Here is a 20,952-nt window from a genome sequence, read left to right on the forward strand (position 1 = left end):
TGATAGCTAAGACTTAATCCTTCTCGCATTAACTGGTGTTAAAATATCCCTGGTTACATTCAAAATGCCCCTGTCTGGGGCGTTCAGTAAAACAACATTATAAAAAAAGAAAGAATTGTATAGCACAATTTTAAAACACCAGTTGACCAATTTACTCTACAGTGTGTTTGTGCAAAACCCCCAAATACAATAAGTCATAGACAGGGGTGCACATAAGTGGTACGGAGGTATGCATGCGCAACAAAAACCAGGAATGCGTATTACCACGCGCCTTTGCATACTTGACTGATATTATCTAACCTACACATGACATGTTGGTTGTCAACTACTGTCAGAGATGTCCAAAAAGCAACAGACAATCAGTTGCTTTCTTGGCGTCTCGCTGTCTACAAATAAACGCCAACTGGAGCCAGAGCTGAAAAAGTGGCTCCAAGACATGCAGTGGCTTGAAGCTAACGATGAGCGCACTGAAATGTAGTGCAAGATTTGCCGCTCAAATCCACATCTAGCAGACAAAACGGGTGCTTTTTAACCATCCTTTATTTGACAAACATGAAAATAGCAAGGAGCACACGATTGTGGCCGAAGCCATCGCTAATAAACAATCTAGCCGAGAATAAATGTCCAGTCGCCCACTTACCGGATGGCGAGACAAGCTCTGTTTAATATTTTTCTCCTTGCCTTCCTTAAAGCTAAACACGCATGTCCCATGTCTTCCTATTCTGAATATATTCCTTTACTGAAGCGGCTAGGAGTAAATGTCGGAGGTGCATATGTATCATTCACGTGAACGGGCACACGGATCAGAGCATGGCTCACACAATCAGCGGGGAGTTACGAGCAAAGTTGCTGTCTGCTGAATTTTGGGGGCTGCGTACCAGACACCATCTCCTGGTACTCCCCTGAGTAACTCACTGAAAAAGTTATGTGCACCCCTGATCATAGAAATAAATAACCAGAAGACGAGTTTTAGGCTAGAGAGAAAAGATGCATATGTTGTGTTGGAGTACATCACTGATGATGTGTCAAAGAGAATCAAGAGAAGGATTCATCCTGCTAATGAGAGCCTGGTGTTTACCCTGAGTTCAAGTCGTTCATATGTCATCGACGACCTTTCTCAGGAGCTGGCCTTTGACCCCTATGAGTCGTACGCTCAGGAAATCCTGCGGACCGGATTCCACGACCACTTCCTGAGCCAGCTGTCCAAGCCGTGCGCTGCCATCTACCTCCAGGTCAATGCCTCTCCCTCACGGACCGACCACCCATTCACTGTTGTATCCATTCCATGTGTTTGATTTGGGATATGCCTTGATTGTCTCGCTTTTGATCTTGGGGCTTTCAGACCTTATCTATGGTTTCTTCTTTGTCTTTGAGAGGCTTTATTAACCTGGTATCTCGTGTGTGTGTGTGTGTGTGTGTGTGTGTGTGTGTGTGTGTGTGTGTGTGTGTGTGTGTGTGTGTGTGTGTGTGTGTGTGTGTGTGTGTGTGTGTGTGTGTGTGTGTGTGTGTGTGTGTGTGTGTGTGTCGTTCTCCCAACAGTCTATATGTGAAGGCTTTAAGGAAGCAGTCCAGTACGTCCTCCCCAGGTTGCTGCTGACGCCAGTCTACCATTGTCTCCACTACTTTGAAATCTTAAAGGTACGGACAATCTAAACTTAACAATGATTTTAAAGAGATAAATAGACCAACTGACATAATTTTTTTGTTGTTGCCATTTTTCATCCGTTATTGGACTGTTTTAAGTGAAGTGTGACAGGAAAGGCGGACGGGCGGGCAGGAGGGAGAGGGGGAGAGAGGGATGCAACAAAGGGCTCAGGTTGGATTTTGCACTTATCCGGTGGGTTACTGGGATGCCCCCTGACTTGATTCAGTGTGTTGGATGTATTCATTCCAGAGGGAAAATTACACAGTTGCAGCAGCATTGAAAAGCAATAACCATGAACATATGGATTTAAAAAACTGCAAGTTTATAACAAGAAGTTGTTAAGTGATGGGTTTAGCCCAACCTGTCACTGGTGACCAAAGTTCTAACAAAAGGACTGGTGACAAAGGTGTGTCCACCATTCCGTCTCTCAGCTTACCAAAAAACAAATTAGCAAAGCTGTCTCCTGTTCAGAAGTGTTTTCTTCCACCATTGAGTTTTAGACCCAAAGGGCATTACATAATTGGTACCTTCCAGGTGTACCCCCCTCCCCAAGACATTGACCCCCCCCTCCAACACAATTAACGTCCATCATCCACCTTTCTCAGAAGTCACAAGGGGTCCAAGCATGCGCCCCCTGGAGCAACGAGTGCCTTAGTCTCACTTACTCTCCTTTTCCCCTGTCCTCACATACTTTTGCCTTCACAGCCCTAAGCTACTTTACGCCAGCTCTGGAAGGCAGTGGCTGAGGGCTAAATCTCTGAAATGCCTCAAGTCATTTTTTTTTTCTTTGCGCCCCGGCTTTACTGTTGGATTCCATGCTGAAAGTGTGGACGGGAAGATGGCAGCTGTGGAGGTATGCATTCTGCAGCTTGTCCTCCGACGGCTTGGCTAGAAGCCATGTGCAACTTTCACAGTTTCTTGATCCTTTTTATTTATGAATTTTTTCTTCTTTTTCAAAGGAGGCTCAAAGTGCAACCATACATTGCTGGTGCCCAGCTTAATTGAATGAGCTTCGGAATTTCTTTCTTTCTCTTATTGTGTTTGTTTCCATTTCCAAAAAGACCACTGGAATTGTCGAGTGTGAATGATGAAACTAACTAAAACCCTTTTCTTTACCTTTGACGATTCTAACCGTCTTACACAATTAGTGTAACTCCATACACTAGTTGCATAATACTAGACATGAGGAAAAACATACTAGGCAACTTGATCTTATGTCGGTTTACAATGGTATAGAAAACAGCTAATGGTAGATTGTAGACCAGCTAGGCCACTGGGGATCGCTTCAATTATCCCAAACCCACAACCTCAATCAGGCCATATTATGTCCACCAACCCTGAATGTGCCCAAGACTGTGGCTTTGCGCCCAACTATGACAATTTATGGGAAACACTGAAATGAGGGAATAGGGGAAGCCAAAGAGCATGTCTGGTGGAAGAGGGGGATGGAGGGTGGATTGAGAGAGAGAGAGAAAGAGAGAGAGGGGGGGGGCGGGAGAACTTGTTCTCTCCACAGTTCTAATCTCACTCATGAGTTTGGCCTTGCATCACAATCCCTTTGTCGCCTTCCTCACCAGCAAAGCCACCTGACTCACCATTTCCTCCCCTCCTCCCCCCTCTCTATATGCATTTCTCCCTCAATGTTTTCCACAGCAACTTGAGGAGAAGAGCAAGGATGAGGAGGACAAAGAGTGTCTGAAGCAGGCCATCACTGCTTTGCTAAACCTCCAGAGCAGCATGGAGAGGATCTGCTCCAAGAGCCTGGCCAAGAGGAGGCTGAGGTAGGCCCCCAACACCGACGTCACTCCCCTTGTCCTTCACCAAACCAGCCAATTGGTGCCATTCTCCCTCTGCTGAAAAGAAATGTAAATAAAATGTAGTTCAATAATGGCTCTCAAATGAACACTGAAAAGTAACGTTCTTAGGTTTCCATGAGGTTTGAAGCCAAAGAAATGTAAAATCACTTAATAAAGACCAGAAGCACCACTGTGTATGTATATGCTCATGAGTACAGAGTACTCTTGCGTATACACACCTATAACAATACAAATGTGCCCTGACATGAAGCCATCAACACTGGTAGACCCCAGTGCATTTATCAAAAGGTACAGGCTACATAAACACACACGTTAACATTCATGCGACTGCCCTGTTGGAACACCCCTCCCATCCTCTGTACACTCCACCCTAAAGCTCAGTCCTGAGTTTCCCTCTGGACCTAAAATAGACCTGTATGGGGGTTGGGGGGGGGTTGACGGGTTGTGTTGTCAGAGGGAAGTTGCGTCAGGAATTGGGCCGTGCTGTTCTGGTTTTATTGTTCTCTGGTTAGGAAAAAAAAGAAAAGCTGAGAAAGAGATTGAGAGAAAGGAGGAAAAAAATCAAATCACCTTTGAGCACTAGACTTCGGCCTCCCATCTACACTGGACCAAACTTTTTTTTCTTGATATCCCTTCTAGAAATGTACTTTAAATGCAGTTTTGTTCATTGCCTGTGCTGAATTGAAGATTGTTGAATATGAGGACATAGCTATAAGCTTCCGTTTTTGTCCCTTTGTTGCTGTGCTATTTTTGTCTAGTTTTTCTTTCATGGGGAAAGGATGGCTTATATTACGGTATGTTCATATGTCTATACTCTTTGGGAATGTGTGTCGGAGGATTATTTAAAGAAACTTGGGTGAAATGGACAAGCTGTTGGGGGTTTCTATTTTGGGGGTACCTCAAGGTTCAGTTTTGAGGACATATGTTGTTGGTACACCTTTCCTGTCTGTAGAGATCTTTGTTCTCAAAAACAATGAACAAACCAGTAGTTCCATCATCACAGCCATTTTTATGATACTGTTAAGTGTTTGATTGCTCTGAATTAGGCTAACCATGAATATCACTGAGTTGGTAATGCTTTGGTAATTCTTTGGCAGGGCTCTCGATAGGATAAACAACTGTTGTTTTGATACGACACTTGTTTGCTTCCATTTTACTTACATTGAATGTACTTTTTATGTTCTGAAGATACACTGCCATTCATTTTAAGGGGGAAAGGGGGGGGGTTAGAATGATTTGTATATAGAGATAATGAGATTGATAGTCCTGTGCTAATTCTCTAGATTTTTGGTGGGATGTACCACGGTGCTTTTGGTATGGAGTTTTGAGTGTAGTCTTGCTTGCCTTCAGAGGGGCTTTCAGTCGGGCCGCTTGACAGTCACCCTGTACTTTGAGGTGCTGGTATGAAGACAGGCGCGCACGAGTCGGGCTTGCCTACGGCCATCTCCACCTCTCGGGAGCCCTGACGCCTGTCGTGCGTCCCTGAAAACAAAGTAAGCTCCTTTTCCCCATGGTTGTTTACTCGTAGACTAGTTCAGATTCCTGTAGCGGCAATGTGAAATCCTTTTTTTTTTTTTTCACGATTGATTATATAACCCCCCCAGCAAATCTTTTACAAAAAACAAAAGAAAGAAAAGATCTGGGCTGGAACAGTACAGGGGTGGTACAGTGCTGTTCGGTTACATAGTTGGCTTTAAAGATGAAATCAGCTAATAAGTACCATTTGCTGATTCAACTTCTTCTGTGAGCAAGATTTTGGTGCTAACATTGCCTTTATTATCTCACTACTAATGGATATTCATTCCTAAATAACAGATAACCAGATCAAAATGAGATGGAATGTTGGAGAGAAGGAAAATTGTCAATTTTCATCTAATAGGATCACAAATTATCACAGAGATTTTATATTATCCATTAGTTTTCTCCTCAAATCAAATACATGGACAGAAACATCTATTGAGGCCTATGAACACACTTCTTGCACCCTATTAATCTTTGGGTGTGGGCCCCTTCCTCAGTAGACTCCCATTTGTTCTAGTGAATTGTAGTAAGGTTTAGTTGACTGGCCTTTTTGTTTCTGAGATGCTATGAGCAAGTGGCCACATGGAAAATCCTAACCATATTGTGTTGTGTCTATCAGTACTAAGAGAAGCAGTCAGTTGAGATGGTCTTTGATCATCTCATTAACACTTCCATTTTGCTGACATTTCTGCTTCACAAAAACTGCCAACCTACACAAATATTCAGTCTCCTCAGCCTTTGTGACTAGGTACATTTGTGAATACATTTCACAAATGTCCCTTTTCCAGCCTTCTTTACACACCATCCCACTCTTTTGTAATGTAACTTTGCTTACTTTACCTAACACCTTTTTGGTTCCAAAATGTATACAAGCAATTTTTCCTTTACTCTTGATTTTTTCTTTTTTTTTCTCTCTTTTTTTTTCTTTGTCTCTCACTATACTGTTTTGTTCTGGCTCCATTATTGTCCTTATGTCTGTCTTTCTCTCTTGTCGCTCTCCTTCTCCCTTCGTCTCTTTCTCACTTCCAATCACGTCTTAAACTCAACCTAAATCTGAACTTCTGTCTTGTTCTTTCTTACTCCTCGCCTTTTCTCTTTGTCTCTTATCTCACGATAGTATCATACCGTCTCACTCTGTCATCTATCTCTCCTACTCTCTCACTCCCTGATCCCCCCCCCCCCCCAACCCTCCCCCACCCAGCGAGTCGGCCTGTCGCTTCTACAGCCAGCAGATGAAGGGAAAGCACCTGGCCATCAAGAAGATGAACGAGATCCAGAAGAACATCGACGGCTGGGAGGGCAAGGACATTGGCCAGTGCTGCAACGAGTTCATCATGGAGGGCACGTTGACACGCGTGGGCGCCAAGCACGAGCGCCACATCTTCCTGTTCGATGGCCTGATGATCTGCTGCAAGTCCAACCACGGGCAGCCTCGCCTCCCTGGCGCCAGCTCCACCGCAGAATACCGCCTCAAGGAGAAGTTCTTCATGCGCAAGGTCCAAATCAACGACAAGGACGATAAAGAGGGCGAGTACCGGCATGCCTTCGAGATCATCCTGAAGGACGGCAACAGCGTGGTGTTCGCCGCCAAGTCGGCGGAGGAGAAGAACGGCTGGATGGCGGCGCTGATCTCGCTGCAGTACCGTAGCACGCTGGAGCGCATGCTGGACTCGGCCATGCTGCAGGAGGAGAAGGAGGAGCAGATGAGGCTACCGGGGGCGGAGTTGTACCGCTTCGCCGAGCCAGACTCCGAGGAGAACGTGGTGTTCGAGGAGAACGTCCAGTCCAAGTCGGGCATCCCCATCATCAAGGCGGGCACAGTGCTAAAACTCATTGAGAGGTTAACCTTCCACATGTATGCAGGTAAGATTTGACTGTCTTGAAGATTTGGTAACTTGAGACACACCAGTCTGGGTTTTCATTATTTGTTTATTTTCCCTGCAAAGAACGGATGGCAGACTGGGAATTTCAATCATCTTACAGCACGCCGTAATATTATTGCAATTCCCAGTCCGCCATCCCAAGGTGGTTACAATTACTAGCTTTTGGCTGTTCACTAACATATTTGAAATACCAACAGCCGTAAAAGAAATGAACAACAAATCCTTGACAAGAGTATTGATTGTTGGTGCTGGCATGCCCACACAGTGTCAAATAGCAGTCACAAAATGCCTTTTTGTGAAGTAAACTGATGTTTTTGAGTTAAGGGGATACACTTTAAGGTTAGGGGAAAAGTAACAGACATTGCTGTATAGGGCTATTAATAGTTTTAGTTTAAACTTGCAGTTCAGGTGTTGCAAACAATATGAGAAAAAGAGTACACTGTACACAATACATGTCCAGTTTCCTTGCCTCAGTGGATCACGTGTGTAGCCGGAGGTGTCGATGTATAGCTCGATCAGATTTGGTTTTGGTTGTTTTTCCTCAAACCGCCTCTTATTGAGACTTATTGTGTGACCCTCCACTTCAAGGAGGTAGTCCTAATCCACAGGTGGTTCCCTATTTGTTGCTGTTGAGTCATGTTTGTGTTTGAACACACTTCCCTGTAGTGACTATTTCTGTCACCCTCTTGTTGTTTTACTGAAAACCTTGGGGTTTGTGCAAACATGGTATAAACTAAACATGGAGAAGGAAATAGTGGAAGGTCCGTGTCTTTCCTAACATTTGTTATCCAATGTCCATTCAGAGCTGTTTTTAAGCATGTGGTAAATATTTGACATATCTTGACGTCAGAAGCCGGGACATGATGACCTGCTTTGTCCTTCTGTCATTTACACACTGATAACAGAACTGGAAACTGAGATGGGAGGCCTATTCGTCTTTGAGTGTCATTTAGCAGAGTTAGTGGTCGCTAGTTAGCCTTTCCTGTCAGTAATTGACTGTTTAAACATTGGTCTTTTTGTAGAAATTACACCATTAAGGAAATACATTTGAGGACCTATATGGTGCACCAAGGCTAAACACTAAAGAACCTGGCCCAAAAACTGGGTTTTACTGCAACATTGTGGGATCTTTTTTACCTAACTTGATACAAGCCACCAATAAGCTTTTCATTAATAAGAATCATGGAGCTATTTGGAGAAAAGAAATTGCTGTTTCAAAATTCATATTAATGTGGTTCCAGTAATCCCTGAAACCAAACGTTGAATTTGTGTTTAGTCAATATGTTCATTTAATTATAATAATTATGATAATAGTGTAGTCTAGTGTTGCTCCTGAAACATATACTTCAAACCTCCTCAGTAAGTCTGTCTAAAGTATATGTACCCTCAGACATACTTTTTTTTCAGAACAAGGTTTGATGTCAGTTTATTGGATAGTTGGAGACTTAATCTGAGAGTCACCTGGAGAAACAGGAGAAACTTGGGTATTGAGGTTTTAAATGGCCCTGAACTAGACAGGGAAATCAAATAGAAAGTGGGGGCAAAAGGTGATTTCGATAGGTCTGTGAAGTGCAGGCTGTTCTTTGTCTCAGTTAGTCCATGTGCCCTTCATTTGCTTTGTCTGGAGGCCAAGAGGGTTTAAGTACAAGACAAAGCCGACAAGAGAATTCCTAATGTGGGTGGACTATCCAGCTAACACCCCTGAATAAACTTCCTCCCCCCAAAAAAACAGGTACGGTGGTAAATATAGGCTGCCATTTGTCTTTTTAGTTTCCAACAGTCAGTGCCCTGCCGATTTCTAATAACCCAGGGGAAACAAGTCTTTTGAGGAAAGTGTGTGTGTGTGTCCCATTAACATTTGGAAGGGGAAAAAGGTGCTTCCTGTACGATGCACCTAATGTTTGGACCCCATTACCACACCCAGTAGACAGGGGAGGGAGGTCAAACACACATACACACACATTCCTGTCTACCATGTATCCCTAATTTGGCATTGTGTCTCTCGATATTCACTTGCAACAAAGTAGTAGCCTGCCCTTCTAAACAAACTTTCACAGCCACAAAATTTCGTTTCTCGAACTTGAGTTGTGTCTACTGACCAGTGTCCACCACTTTGTGTCTGGGACCCTCATCTTAGCATGGCTGCTCTTTGTCTTACTGTGAACATGCTGTGTGTATGTTGCTAGGGTGGGAGGGGAATGAGTGAACAGTCTATTTTAAACGTGTGTGTGTGTGTGTGTGTGTGTGTGTGTGTGTGTGTTCTGAAGTGCTGTAGTGGCTGCGTGCGTCAGAGCAGCGTCTGTTTCCTGGTTGGAATGTTTCCAGGCCAATTGTTTGTAAATCCACACTGAGGCGGCTATTGTTCCCTCTACTGGATGCCCACCCCCCACCAGCCCCTCCTTCAGTGAAACAGCCCAGGACAGATCCATCATGTGAACAAGTGTCTGCTTAACTGCTCACTGCTTGTTATGTACTTTAAATGATGCTCTCCTCTACAACCAGCAAAACAGGGGCAGATACATGGACAGTTGGACAGTATTGTCCAGTATTTTAAGGATGCCAAGTACTTGGAAAAACACTTGTTTGCCTGCCAAACTATAGGAAACATCTGATACACCCACTGTCCCTCTTGACCCTCCATGGCAGCTTGACCATTTAGGCAGCTACAATGTCTAGCCTTATACTTAATAAGCAGATCTTATTTTTGTGATTATGTAGTAATATATACTTATTTGTTTCAGACTGCCACACTGTTACTGCAAACTAAAGGAAAATCTGTTTTGTCTTGTGTTGCAGATCCCAATTTTGTCCGAACATTTCTAACAACCTACAGGTCTTTCTGCAAACCTCAGGAGCTGTTGGGTCTTCTAATGGAGAGGTATTTGAGAAAATATATGTTATAAGGAACTTGTAACCGGCACCATTCTACTAAGACAAGCAACAAAGTACATTGCTGTGTAATTACTCACCATACATCCAGTGTCACACCACGTGATAAAATTGACTTGATTGATTTTGCATTGATTTTGTTGTTCCTTCCAGGTTTGACATTCCTGAGCCCAAGCCCACGGAAGCAGACCAGATGGCTATAGAGAACGGAGACCAGCCACTCAGCGCCGAACTCAAGCGCTTCCGGAAGGAATTCGTCCAACCGGTCCAACTTCGGTATCCTGATCACACACTATCACACCACTCATAGCCACTACACTATTAGTCAAGCAACAACAATGGAAAAACTGATATGTTGGATGTGTGCTCATTAAAGAAGGCTTTATGAAGTCCTCTTTCAAGCTAGTCTCGGCAAGTTCGGTTCACAGCTGTTTTGGAAGTGATGCTGACTGGTCATTCTCTTCTTGCAGAGTATTGAATGTATGTCGCCACTGGGTGGAGCACCACTTCTATGACTTTGAGCGGGACGCCCATCTACTGAAGCGCCTGGAGGAGTTCATAGCATTGGTGCGAGGTATGGGATCTTAAGCTAGGAAAGACTTTTCATTCTCCCGCTTGCTTCAACTGTAATGTGCCGTGGATCGATTTAAGATCGTAGAAGTTCATGCATAGGTATCAACGTTTTTGTTCCAAATCTCATGTAATGTAAGTCATGTAATGTCTAATAAAAACAGGAAAGTTTGAAGAGGCCCATTGCTTGTGTGATCAAGAAGCCTGAAGTTTCAAAATGCGATCTGGGGGTTAAAGCCACCGAGAAGACCTTTCTCCACAAAGGTTATTTTACCCTTTCCCCCCCCTCCAGGCAAGGCCATGAAGAAGTGGGTGGAGTCTATAACCAAGATCATCCAACGGAAAAAGCAGGCCCAGGCCAATGGGCCAAGCCACAACATCACCTTTGAGAGCTCTCCTCCACCCATTGAGTGGCACCTCAGCAAACCCGGACAGACAGACCAGTTTGACCTCATGACCCTGCACCCCATTGAGATCGCCCGTCAACTCACCCTCCTGGAGTCTGACTTCTACAGGTGCGGCCATTGTTGGTTTGGTTTACGAGGTTTTGGCGATGATAATGCCTCTGCTTGTAGGTTGTTGTGTGTGAGTGGCTGCAGTTTGAACCCAGCTCAGTACATAATATTATCATAATGTTCAATAGACGGCGCTAGGATACTTTTAACCTTTTTTTTTTATTACATAAGTATTTGTATACTCTTAGGAAAGCACCACATCTGTCAGGGAATTTGAGGTCATTTGTTGCTCTCCTACCTGCTGAGAATGAACCTTGCAAACTCAATGACATTTAAGTTTAATTTATATTCAGACAATGAGGCAAGATTCTGTAAGACAACCCCATTCATGGATATTTTGAAATTAAATTGTTACTTAAGTGGTCTGCATTTTCAAGTTTGTTTTCTGATTGTCCTCCTTTTTAACATTACATCTTGTTTGATACAATACAGAGGGGTTAAACACACACACACACACAAATCACCAATTGAGAGAGGACATGGGGACACACTTCCCTTTTGTTGTCACACTCTAGCATCGGGCGTACCCAAGGTTAGCCCCTATCCTCTTTTTCCCACGCAGTACTCATTCCCTGTTGTTCTAAAATGGCTGCCAGTATTGTCTTAAAATACCACAACAACCCTAGCAAAGAAAACCTCCTGAGCTGCCAAAGATGGATTTTATGATGTTGCCCCTTAAGTCCTTATAAAGGACCGGCCTGTTTGGTTATTTTAATACAGAGCTGTTTGGTAATTTGTACAGTAGTAGGGTGCAGTTCCCATTCCACGGGATCAGACACACAACTCATCTTATTAAATCATCATACTTTGATCATCATACTTTAACTTTGATACTGCCCTACTTTGATGATTCTGTGTTGGTCGAGACAACCTTGTCCTCAGCGGCCTATTCTATTAAACCTATTTAGAGTAGTAAGGATATCAGAACAGTCTGAATTATTTTTATTACTATGCATATATTTATTGAACAATATTTGACACATCTATGTTAATACAAGTAATTCTCGTTGTTCCGTTTGTGTAATGTGAATAGATGTATCAACCCTCGCTGACCTATTCCCACAGGGCAGTGCAGCCATCTGAACTGGTAGGTAGTGTCTGGACCAAGGAGGACAAGGAGCTGAACTCTCCCAACCTCTTACGAATGATCCGCCACACCACCAACCTCACACTGTGGTTTGAAAAGTAAGGACCCCTCCACCAAATACACAAGAAGATTTATTTCTCACAACAGTCTATGCTCAACAACTTGATGTCATAATGTCGTGCTATAACAGGGTTTTATGGCTACAATGTATGGAAGCAAATCGTGACCAAAATGCAAATGCATTTCCAGAAATGCATTTGCATTTTTAGAATGTGGCTGCATTATTTGACTCATAAACTAAATTTGCAATCAATCATCCTATTTGCATTTTAATTTTCTTCTTCAAGAGTGCTCAATATTTCACTTAATTGAAATGAAAAAGAAATAGACATGAAATTTAATTTTCAAAATATGCCCCAGCAAATTCCAAAATGAATTTTAAATGTAAAATGTTCCAGAAATGCATTTTCATTTTAAGAACGTGGGTGCAAAATCGTGACCACAATTCAAATTCAAATGCATTTCCAGAAATGCACAATGAACAAAAAAGCATTCTGAGCGGCGCAGTAGAGTGACGTCAGTAGCCGCTCTTCTTCAGCTCCCTGCTGACCGAGCTACCCATCTTGTTCGGTAGGGGGCGGTGTGCACTGAGCAACTTGATGTCAAATAATGACTAAAACAGTGGCAGAGCTACAATTAAAGTAAATCTGTGACGGCAGAGTATGCAGCCACGCTCTCTATAACTTGTTCCACTCGGTCACGGGCATCAGACTCAGATATATTATTAGATTCTACCTGTTCAGCTCATTCTAACAGTGTTTGCACAATTTGAGGGAGCGCCATGATCTGTGATGTGTCCTCTAAAGCAGTGGTCCCCAACCTTTTTTGCGCCACAAACCACTTTCATGTTGGACATATTTTCATGGGAGGAAAGATAGGCCCTGGACGGCTGTTGACGTCACTCTATAGTGCCGCTCAGAAAGCTTTTTCGTTCATTTTGCATTTCTGGAAATGCATTTGAATTTGAATTGTGGTCACGATTTTGCAACCACGTTCTTAAAATGAAAATATATTTCTGGAAATGCATTTGAATTGTGATCACGATTTTGCAGCCACGTTCTTAAAATGAAAATGCATTTCTGGAAATGCATTTGAATTTGAATTGTGGTCACGATTTTGCAGCCACGTTCTTAAAATGAAAATGCATTTCTGGAAATGCATTTGAATTTTCAAATTTTACATTTCAAATTGAATTTTGGAATCTATTTGCTGGGGCATGTTTTGAAAATTAAATCTCATATGTCTATTTCTTTTTCATTTTAATTAAGTGAAAGATTGAGCACTCTTGAAGAAGAAAATTAAAATGCAAATAGGATGATTGATTGCTAATTTCGTTTGAGTCAAATAATGCAGCCACATTCTGAAAATGCAAATGCATTCTGGAAATGCATTTGCATTTGAATCTTGGTAACAATTTGCTTCAATAATAATGCACTTCATCGCTAGATGTCTCAAATGTGTCAGGGTTTGGTTTTGGTTTAGGTTAGCACTGAGTCGTTTTCCTTACCCTCCCCCTTCCAATTCTCTCAATGGAAAGGAAGGAATCATTTAGGAGTGTTTGATTACTTGTTTAGGCTTAATTAGAAGTCCTAACAGTTTAATATCATCATGGCTAGTATTAAAGTCAAAGTATGTCTTAAATGAACACTGCAAATAAATGGAAACTGTATTTGGTCAATTAAACATTGGAAAATGTGAAATGTTTGTTCGTTATTCTTCCTCACCTTGCTCTCCTGCCCTTCCTCTCTAGGTGCATAGTGGAGACAGACAACCTGGAGGAGCGGGTGGCGGTGGTGGCTCGCATCATCGAGATCCTGCAGGTCTTCCAGGAGCTTAACAACTTCAATGGCGTGCTGGAGGTTGTCAGCGCCATGAACTCCTCCCCAGTGTACCGTCTGGACCACACGTTTGAGGTACCACCGCAAGTCCACTACCCTTTGGGTCGTTTTGTGACTCCAGTCAGCAGGTTCATGGTTATATGCCGTTATTTTATTTTAATATACACATACAGTACTGTGCAAAAAAGTGTTTTGCGGACAGAAATTCAGAACATTGCACTTTTATACAGAAACACAAATAATGAAGACAAAAGATAAATATTTAAGATAATATTTGTGTAAAAACTCTTTGGTGCCTGTTTTTTTGCACAGTACTGTATAAAACGTTTTTTAAAGCTTTTTGTGTTATTTACTTTTTTTTCTTTTAATGATGACGTTGGTACAAGATTAGCAGAATTACATTACACGGCTTCTGGTAAACCTTAGACTTTATTGTCACTCGTTTTGCTTCCCATCTCAGCAAATCCCTAGCCGACAACGTAAGATCCTGGAGGAGGCCCACGAGCTAAGCGAAGACCACTACAAGAAGTACCTCGCCAAGCTTCGCTCCATCAACCCCCCCTGCGTGCCCTTCTTTGGTACGTCCCCGGCACACAACGCTTCAATGGATAACAACGGCAATGCCAGTTTTGGCAGGGGGAGGGGAATTGAGTGCCTTTGCAATTGTCCTTGATTAGCCTAATGTATATTGTGGATGACATATATTTACATATATTTTTTCCTGAAACGCCTGACTGACTGAGGAAGTTGATGTGTATGAAAATCTAACAGGAATCGCAGCAAATTTGGTGGAAAAAGGAAACCCACAAGGTGTATAGCCACATACACCTTGTGACTGCATCCATTTGTGGAGGCATTGTGATTAGGATTTTCAGATGAACATTCAATGATGAAAGACGAAACATCGTCAGTAAAAGAGTGTCATCATGGCTACACATATTTATCTTCATTTTTGTATAATTTCACTTTTTACAGACATGCTTTATGCCTGTTATGATGCTTGTCATGGCTTGCCATGGTGTGACATTTGTGCTCATTGGTCTCCACAGGGATCTACCTGACCAACATCCTGAAGACCGAGGAGGGGAACCCAGACTTCCTGAAGAGGCACGGCAAGGAGCTCATCAACTTCAGCAAGCGGCGGAAAGTAGCAGAGATCACAGGAGAGATCCAGCAGTACCAGAACCAGCCTTACTGCTTACGGGTCGAGAACGATATCAGGGTAAGGCCAGGTTTACACACCACAGACCACAATATAGTTGCATGGGATCATGGGAATTGGAACAACGTGAAATTATATCAGAAACGTTTGGCAGGTTTTCTTGGAATTACATTTAAATTCCTAGTAATAGATTATAAGTAACTCGCTTATTTGAAGTTGCCAACCATGTACATCAGTACAGAAAACATTCCTCCTTGTGCTTCATTGCGTCTTTCTCTTTTTTGCTACACAGAAGTTTTTTGAGAACCTGAATCCAATGGGTGACAAAGCTGAGAAGGAGTTTGCAGACTACCTGTTTAACAAGTCCTTGGAGATTGAGCCCCGCAACGCTAGGTCGTTGCCTCGATTTGTAAGTCTTTTACGTTTTTGTCTCCTGTTTTCAGCTACATCAACATAGTCTATGGTTCCTTATTGTGACTAATGAAAATCATTAGGGGAACCCTGTTCTGGACTATGGCCTGTAGATGCTCGATTTATTATGATCACCTAACCCTAACCAGTTTTTGCACATTAGCAGAGGTTACGGCAGAATCTGTTTTTGATCAATTGGTTATATACAGATCATTTATAAGGCAATATCCACATACAAAGCTAGTGCCATAGCTAGTGTTAATACTGTTCTACTGAATAAGATTGTAAATGTAAAGATTTTTTTTTTTTTGAAGTATGTGCTGATACCAACCCCAATTTCTTGGCGTTGACCTGAAGCAAAATCTGTTACCAACTGCCTATGCACTAATTACAGCGTACAATAAATGTGTAGTAGTATGTTTCGGATCCAATATATAACTGCAGCTCTCTGATTTATTTGCCCACCTCCCCCTTGCTCTCCCATCCCAGGCCAAGAAGTACAGCTGCCCTCTCAAATCGCCTGGCGTACGCCCCTCCTCGGTCCGCCCGGGCACCATGCGCCACCCAACGCCGCTACAGAATGAGCCGCGCAAGATCAGCTACAGCCGCATCCCCGACAGCGAGACAGAGAGCGGTGCCGCCTCGGCACCCAACTCACCCCGCACCCCGCTTACCCCGCCGCCGGCCTCCGCCGCCTCCAGCTCCACAGACATCGGCAGCGTCTTCGACTCGCCCCAGGGCCCCAGCAGCCCCTTTCACTCCAGTAGGTTCTTCACAGTCAGATATCGCAGCAGGGTTTTTAGGGGAGGGATGAAAGGAACCATGACTGTCAAGAAACAATGGAGCTAGTTGAGGCAATTTGGCAGCAGTTTACGACAATTTAAAAGATACAATGTTAAATATTACAAAGATTATTCACATTTTAGTCAATTTCAACATAGAGTTAATGTTAAATGTCATATTTCTGTTGTGTCATTTGGTATATGCAAATGATTATATTCCCACTGTGGCTCATTTAGATTAAGCAAATGTTTTCCCTTAGCAAGCTGCCCCAGAGAATCAAACTAACCCTGAACTAACTCATTGTACGTTTCCTCTAACATGCATTACCCAGTAACACGTTTCAAACAATGGATTCCAGTTTTGTTTTGCAGGGAAAATAGAATAAGTGATAAGAAATAGAGTAGTGTACGTTCACCTTGGCACCAAGCAAGCTAAATCAACTTGAAATTGAATCAGTCATCCATCTGCAAGAAATTATAGATGTTTTTAATGAAAGGACTTTGTTTTACACACATTTAGTCTATCCTAGTGATGAGGGTGTTTAGGCAATAAGGGTTTGACATGGAACCAGGCGAACTCGGTCATGTACTCGTCTCAGGGCCTCTTCTCTCTCCTTCTCTCCACTGGTCTTGCCCCCCTCTCCGCGCAGACTGTGACAGCATCTTTGCCCCGGTCTCCCTCCCACACGGCCTACGTCAGTATGAGCTCTCGCACAAGCCTATGTACATGTTGTCAGTGACACCCCAACGTTCCCTCCCCTCCATGTCCCCCACCATCCCATGCAACCAACCAGTCAACCCCTCTCTCACTCCGCCCCGACTCCCTCTCATCTTTCCCGTCCATTAGTTTCCCCTCGCATGCACCCAACATTTCCTTCCATGGCTCCGCCTCCGTCCGCAGCCACACCCTCCTCGTTGTCGTCGTGACATTCTGTCGCTAAATCTCCTGACAGTTTTCACGATGGTCACATAAACATCCATGCATCAGAAATGGAAACGTGCTTCATGACACATTGTCAGGGAGTGGTCTCAATGCAATGACGGACTCCTACACAGCAAAGCTATTTTTATGTGACTAGTGTGAAGCTGTTGTGCTCTGTGTTCAGCCTTGACCGATCCGTTACTGTGTGTCTCTTTTCAACATCTAAAGCAGGTTTATGATGGCTTGTTTAAGGCATTTCAAAGGGTTCATTCTCCACTAGTATCATCCCCGCAGCTATTACACTTATTTTGAGATTTAAAAAAGATTTAGAAAATTAATTCATAGCTTGGTATGGGGTCTGTGTTCAAAGGTCAGGATTCAGATTGTAAGGGATTGAAGGGAGGGGGGGGGGAGGTCATGTGCAAACCGTCATCCAGTCAGGATTAACATAACATGAACTATCAAATGACATGAGTTAGGTGATTAGGATCATATAAAGACAAATAAGGTTATACAACTTTTTGTTTAGTGTCAAACATTTTATTTCACGCTTATTCAGGGGTCAAGTCTTCAAAGTCACATTATCCCTGTGTGCTTCTTGGGAGTTGACACTGTTTGTGTATTACCCAGGGTCCTCTTCGGTATCCTCCATGGTTAGTTTCCACAGGAGCTCAGAGGACGTCCCCGTCCCCCCACCTGTCCCGCCCCGCCGACGGCCTGAGTCCGCCCCCGCTGAATCCTCCCCCTCAAAGGTGAAGACATTATTTTGACCTTCAATTGTTAGTGTGAATTGATTAACTGTACTGTTACGATGACGTTTTGGTAAACAAGGAGAATGTTACATATGAAAAGCTGGATTGCATCTTTGTTCAGCTGTTTTGAAGAAGAACAGGTCAGAGTACAGTGTCTGTTGTAATTTGTTCAGGGTGATGATTGCAGGGTGGTGATGATTCTTAGCTCGTGTTGGTACTGCTTTGTGTATTTACCTATTTTTTCCCCCTCTCCCTTCCAGATGATGTCAAAGCACTTGGACAGTCCCCCTGCCATTCCCCCTCGGCACCCCACCAACACCAAGGTCTACTCCCCCCGATACTCCATCTCAGCGGACCGCACCTCTGTGTCCGAGCCCCCGGATAGCCCGCCCACCCTGCCGCCGCGGGAGCCAGTGAGAACGCCGGACGTCTTCAGCTCCCCGCTGCACCTCCAACCGCCCCCGCAGGGGCGCATCCGCGGCGAATTGAGCCAGGCCTTCTTCCCCCCTTCCTCCGTCTCCTCCCCGCTGCCATTCTGCCCCCTCACCCCACCACCGCCCCCAACACCTTCTCCTTCGCTGGGGCCGCGCAAGCACCTGCCTTCACCGCCCCTGCTACCGGGAGGAGGGGGGATTCCAGACTGCGAGCCCCTCACCCCAAATGCCGCCGGGCCCCCTGTGCCCCCCCGCCAGAGCACAAGCGGGGGGGCCAGCGCTCCCCAGGCCATCCCCAAACTGCCCCCCAAAACGTACAAAAGGGAGTCGGTGTCTGCGCATGCCTCCCTACACCGGGATGGGCCCCCTTTGGTGGAGAATGCCAACCCCTCCTAAGACTTCTGTACGTGGTGACTCTTTGGTAGGGGGGGAGATTAGATGAGCTAACACTAAAGACTTCAGATCAGAACAAAAGAAGCATAAATTACAACTTTGAAAGGAAAATAAACTAAAAAACTGTCAGAGTAGATTGTGTTCTTACCTGGAGTAAAAAAATAAATAATGTGCCCTTATGAAAAAAAAAAGAAAAAAAAAAAAAGATGAAAGATGATTGTCTATTTCTCATTCAAGTGCAGACCATTGGAGATTGCCTATAAAACCCTTAAGGGGCTGTCTTAATGTTTGTTTGTTTTTGTTTATTGTTTGTGTGTTTGCTGTTTGTCATTGTCCAGTGTTTATTTCAGTGAGTTATTTTTTATGTGAATCGATTGCAGCAGTACATGTATGTGAGCTCAAGTAGCCTACCCACCCCTGCACATATAGCTTGAACGACGAACCATGACCAGGACCTCAAGTCCACCGCATTCTGTCCGGACATCGAAAGAAAAAGACTGTAGACCAGTTTGAACTTTTGACTCTAATTAATAATCAATAGGCTCAATATAGCATTATTACCTTGGTGAAAACAGTGAATGGGCACTACTGGACTAACTCATGTGAAGCCTAACAACCACAGACTTGAGAGAACTCCTTGAGCTATTGGAGGGCTTCAAACCGATACAACACACACACATAATATTGAATGTTCGACCCATGCAACCTGCCCCATTCTGATGTAAAAGGGACTCTGGAGCCATGTTGTTTGTGGTGTTTTAGGCTTTGTGTAGAGACTTTCAATCAAAGGTGAGCAGTCATGTGTGCCAGTAGTCAAGAGTACCATGATTTCAGGTACCCTTCCACACCAAAGAGGTACTTTTCAAGCATTCAAGAAACACGAGTGATTGTTCTTTTTTTTGTGTTAGAACTTTTATCTTCTGATTCATTTCTGTTTTGCCAATGAGTATGTAAAAAAAAAAAAAAAAAAAGATTGCCTTCTTTAAACAAGGGAATAAAAGTGTTTCTACCACTCTACAGTGCAAGTCAGCCATGAAAATAGTAAAAGAACTACTGCCCTGAATGGTTCCAATGTCTTTGAATTGTATTTGAAGTCAGCTGTGTGGGTATTTGATGTATACATACATTTATCTTTATGGAGCATCATGAATTGCTACAAACTGGACCTGTTTTCACTCGTTGAGTTAGGCACACATGAATGTATTTTAACAGTGCGTTATTAGATGTACTTGAAGCCTAATTTATATAGCTGACTTTTTCTTTGCTATTGACATCTGGTTAGATAAGTGTTTTTAATACTTTTCATTACAAGTAGACCATAGTTTTAGTTTTTAAAAGTGTTATACCTTGTTACTTTTCCAGTTTGCCTACTTAACATCTTTTTTGTGCCTTCTAGATTTGAGGCCATGAAATATTGTAAAATTTACAAATATTTAAGTGTAGTTGACTGGATCAAGACGGTACACACAAAGTGCAAAGACTCCCCAACTTTTCCCAAATACGTGGAGCTTTCTCTCCAGCACAGTTCAACTAACAGATGCAACTGTCGTACTGTGACCAAGCACTTGGTCAAAATATTTTAAGAAGAGGCCCATGTTTGTTTCAGTTAGAAGGCAGAAAACACGGGCTGTGTGTACTACCGCACTTTTTACGAAGTACTCTGCAATACAGTCCACTGCAAAACAGTGCACTTACATATTCAGTGCACTCCGTCGCTGATAAGTTCTGTCTAAAATGGAACACTTACGTTAAACACTTGGCGGAAGTGACTGCTCGCGACACCCGCAAAACTTGCCAATATGAACGCGCTTCTCCACCACAAGTGGAAAAGGCTGCCGAAAGGGCTCCTCCTCTTCCACTACGTAGCCAAGATGGCGCCCGTTTAGGGCGAGTAGTGTCCATCGTTGTACACTTTTTTTGGACCGTTTGCAGTGCGCCATCCGGGTACTTTCAGTGCACTGAATTCTGATGGTTTTGTGAGTGAAGCGCCCTAAGCACTGAAAGTCAGTGTGCGGTAGTAGACACAGCCAGTGTGTCACAAACGTGTGTCCGCCATTATAAACGAAAGTTCTTCTGTGAGCTTCTAGCTTTCCATTAGGTACTTCTGCCCGCACCACTGAAGTTTGTACTGCATGTGAACTAACTTCGTAGATAGCCAAAGTATTATTGTTGTGAACTCCAATTAGAAATTCCATATTCAGTAATCAATGACAGATGTGTGTGATGTACCAAGACATACAGGTTGAATTCCAGAAATCAATCTAAGAGATT

The 20,952-nt window shown here is 43.4% G+C and overlaps 1 protein-coding gene across 1 annotated transcript in view; it reads left to right on the forward strand.

Moving 5' to 3' along the window:
- sos1 (son of sevenless homolog 1 (Drosophila)) overlaps window positions 1-19,744 on the forward strand; it is a 36,200-nt gene extending 16,456 nt beyond the window's left edge. Inside the window, exons 7-22 of the mRNA XM_084685119.1 lie at window positions 1,122-1,232; window positions 1,540-1,638; window positions 3,299-3,426; window positions 6,185-6,846; window positions 9,663-9,744; window positions 9,909-10,031; window positions 10,226-10,329; window positions 10,618-10,840; window positions 11,906-12,025; window positions 13,738-13,900; window positions 14,286-14,403; window positions 14,875-15,047; window positions 15,280-15,396; window positions 15,888-16,161; window positions 17,733-17,854; window positions 18,115-19,744. Coding sequence (XP_084541245.1) covers window positions 1,122-1,232; window positions 1,540-1,638; window positions 3,299-3,426; window positions 6,185-6,846; window positions 9,663-9,744; window positions 9,909-10,031; window positions 10,226-10,329; window positions 10,618-10,840; window positions 11,906-12,025; window positions 13,738-13,900; window positions 14,286-14,403; window positions 14,875-15,047; window positions 15,280-15,396; window positions 15,888-16,161; window positions 17,733-17,854; window positions 18,115-18,684 — 3,189 coding nt within the window. The 3' untranslated portion in view covers window positions 18,685-19,744. The remainder of the gene's footprint in view (window positions 1-1,121; window positions 1,233-1,539; window positions 1,639-3,298; window positions 3,427-6,184; window positions 6,847-9,662; window positions 9,745-9,908; window positions 10,032-10,225; window positions 10,330-10,617; window positions 10,841-11,905; window positions 12,026-13,737; window positions 13,901-14,285; window positions 14,404-14,874; window positions 15,048-15,279; window positions 15,397-15,887; window positions 16,162-17,732; window positions 17,855-18,114) is intronic.
- The last annotated feature ends 1,208 nt before the right edge of the window (window positions 19,745-20,952 follow it).

The sequence above is a fragment of the Hypomesus nipponensis genome, chromosome 21, assembly GCF_054491055.1.
Source record: "Hypomesus nipponensis isolate SF chromosome 21, ASM5449105v1, whole genome shotgun sequence".
Taxonomy (NCBI): Eukaryota; Metazoa; Chordata; class Actinopteri; order Osmeriformes; family Osmeridae; genus Hypomesus; species Hypomesus nipponensis.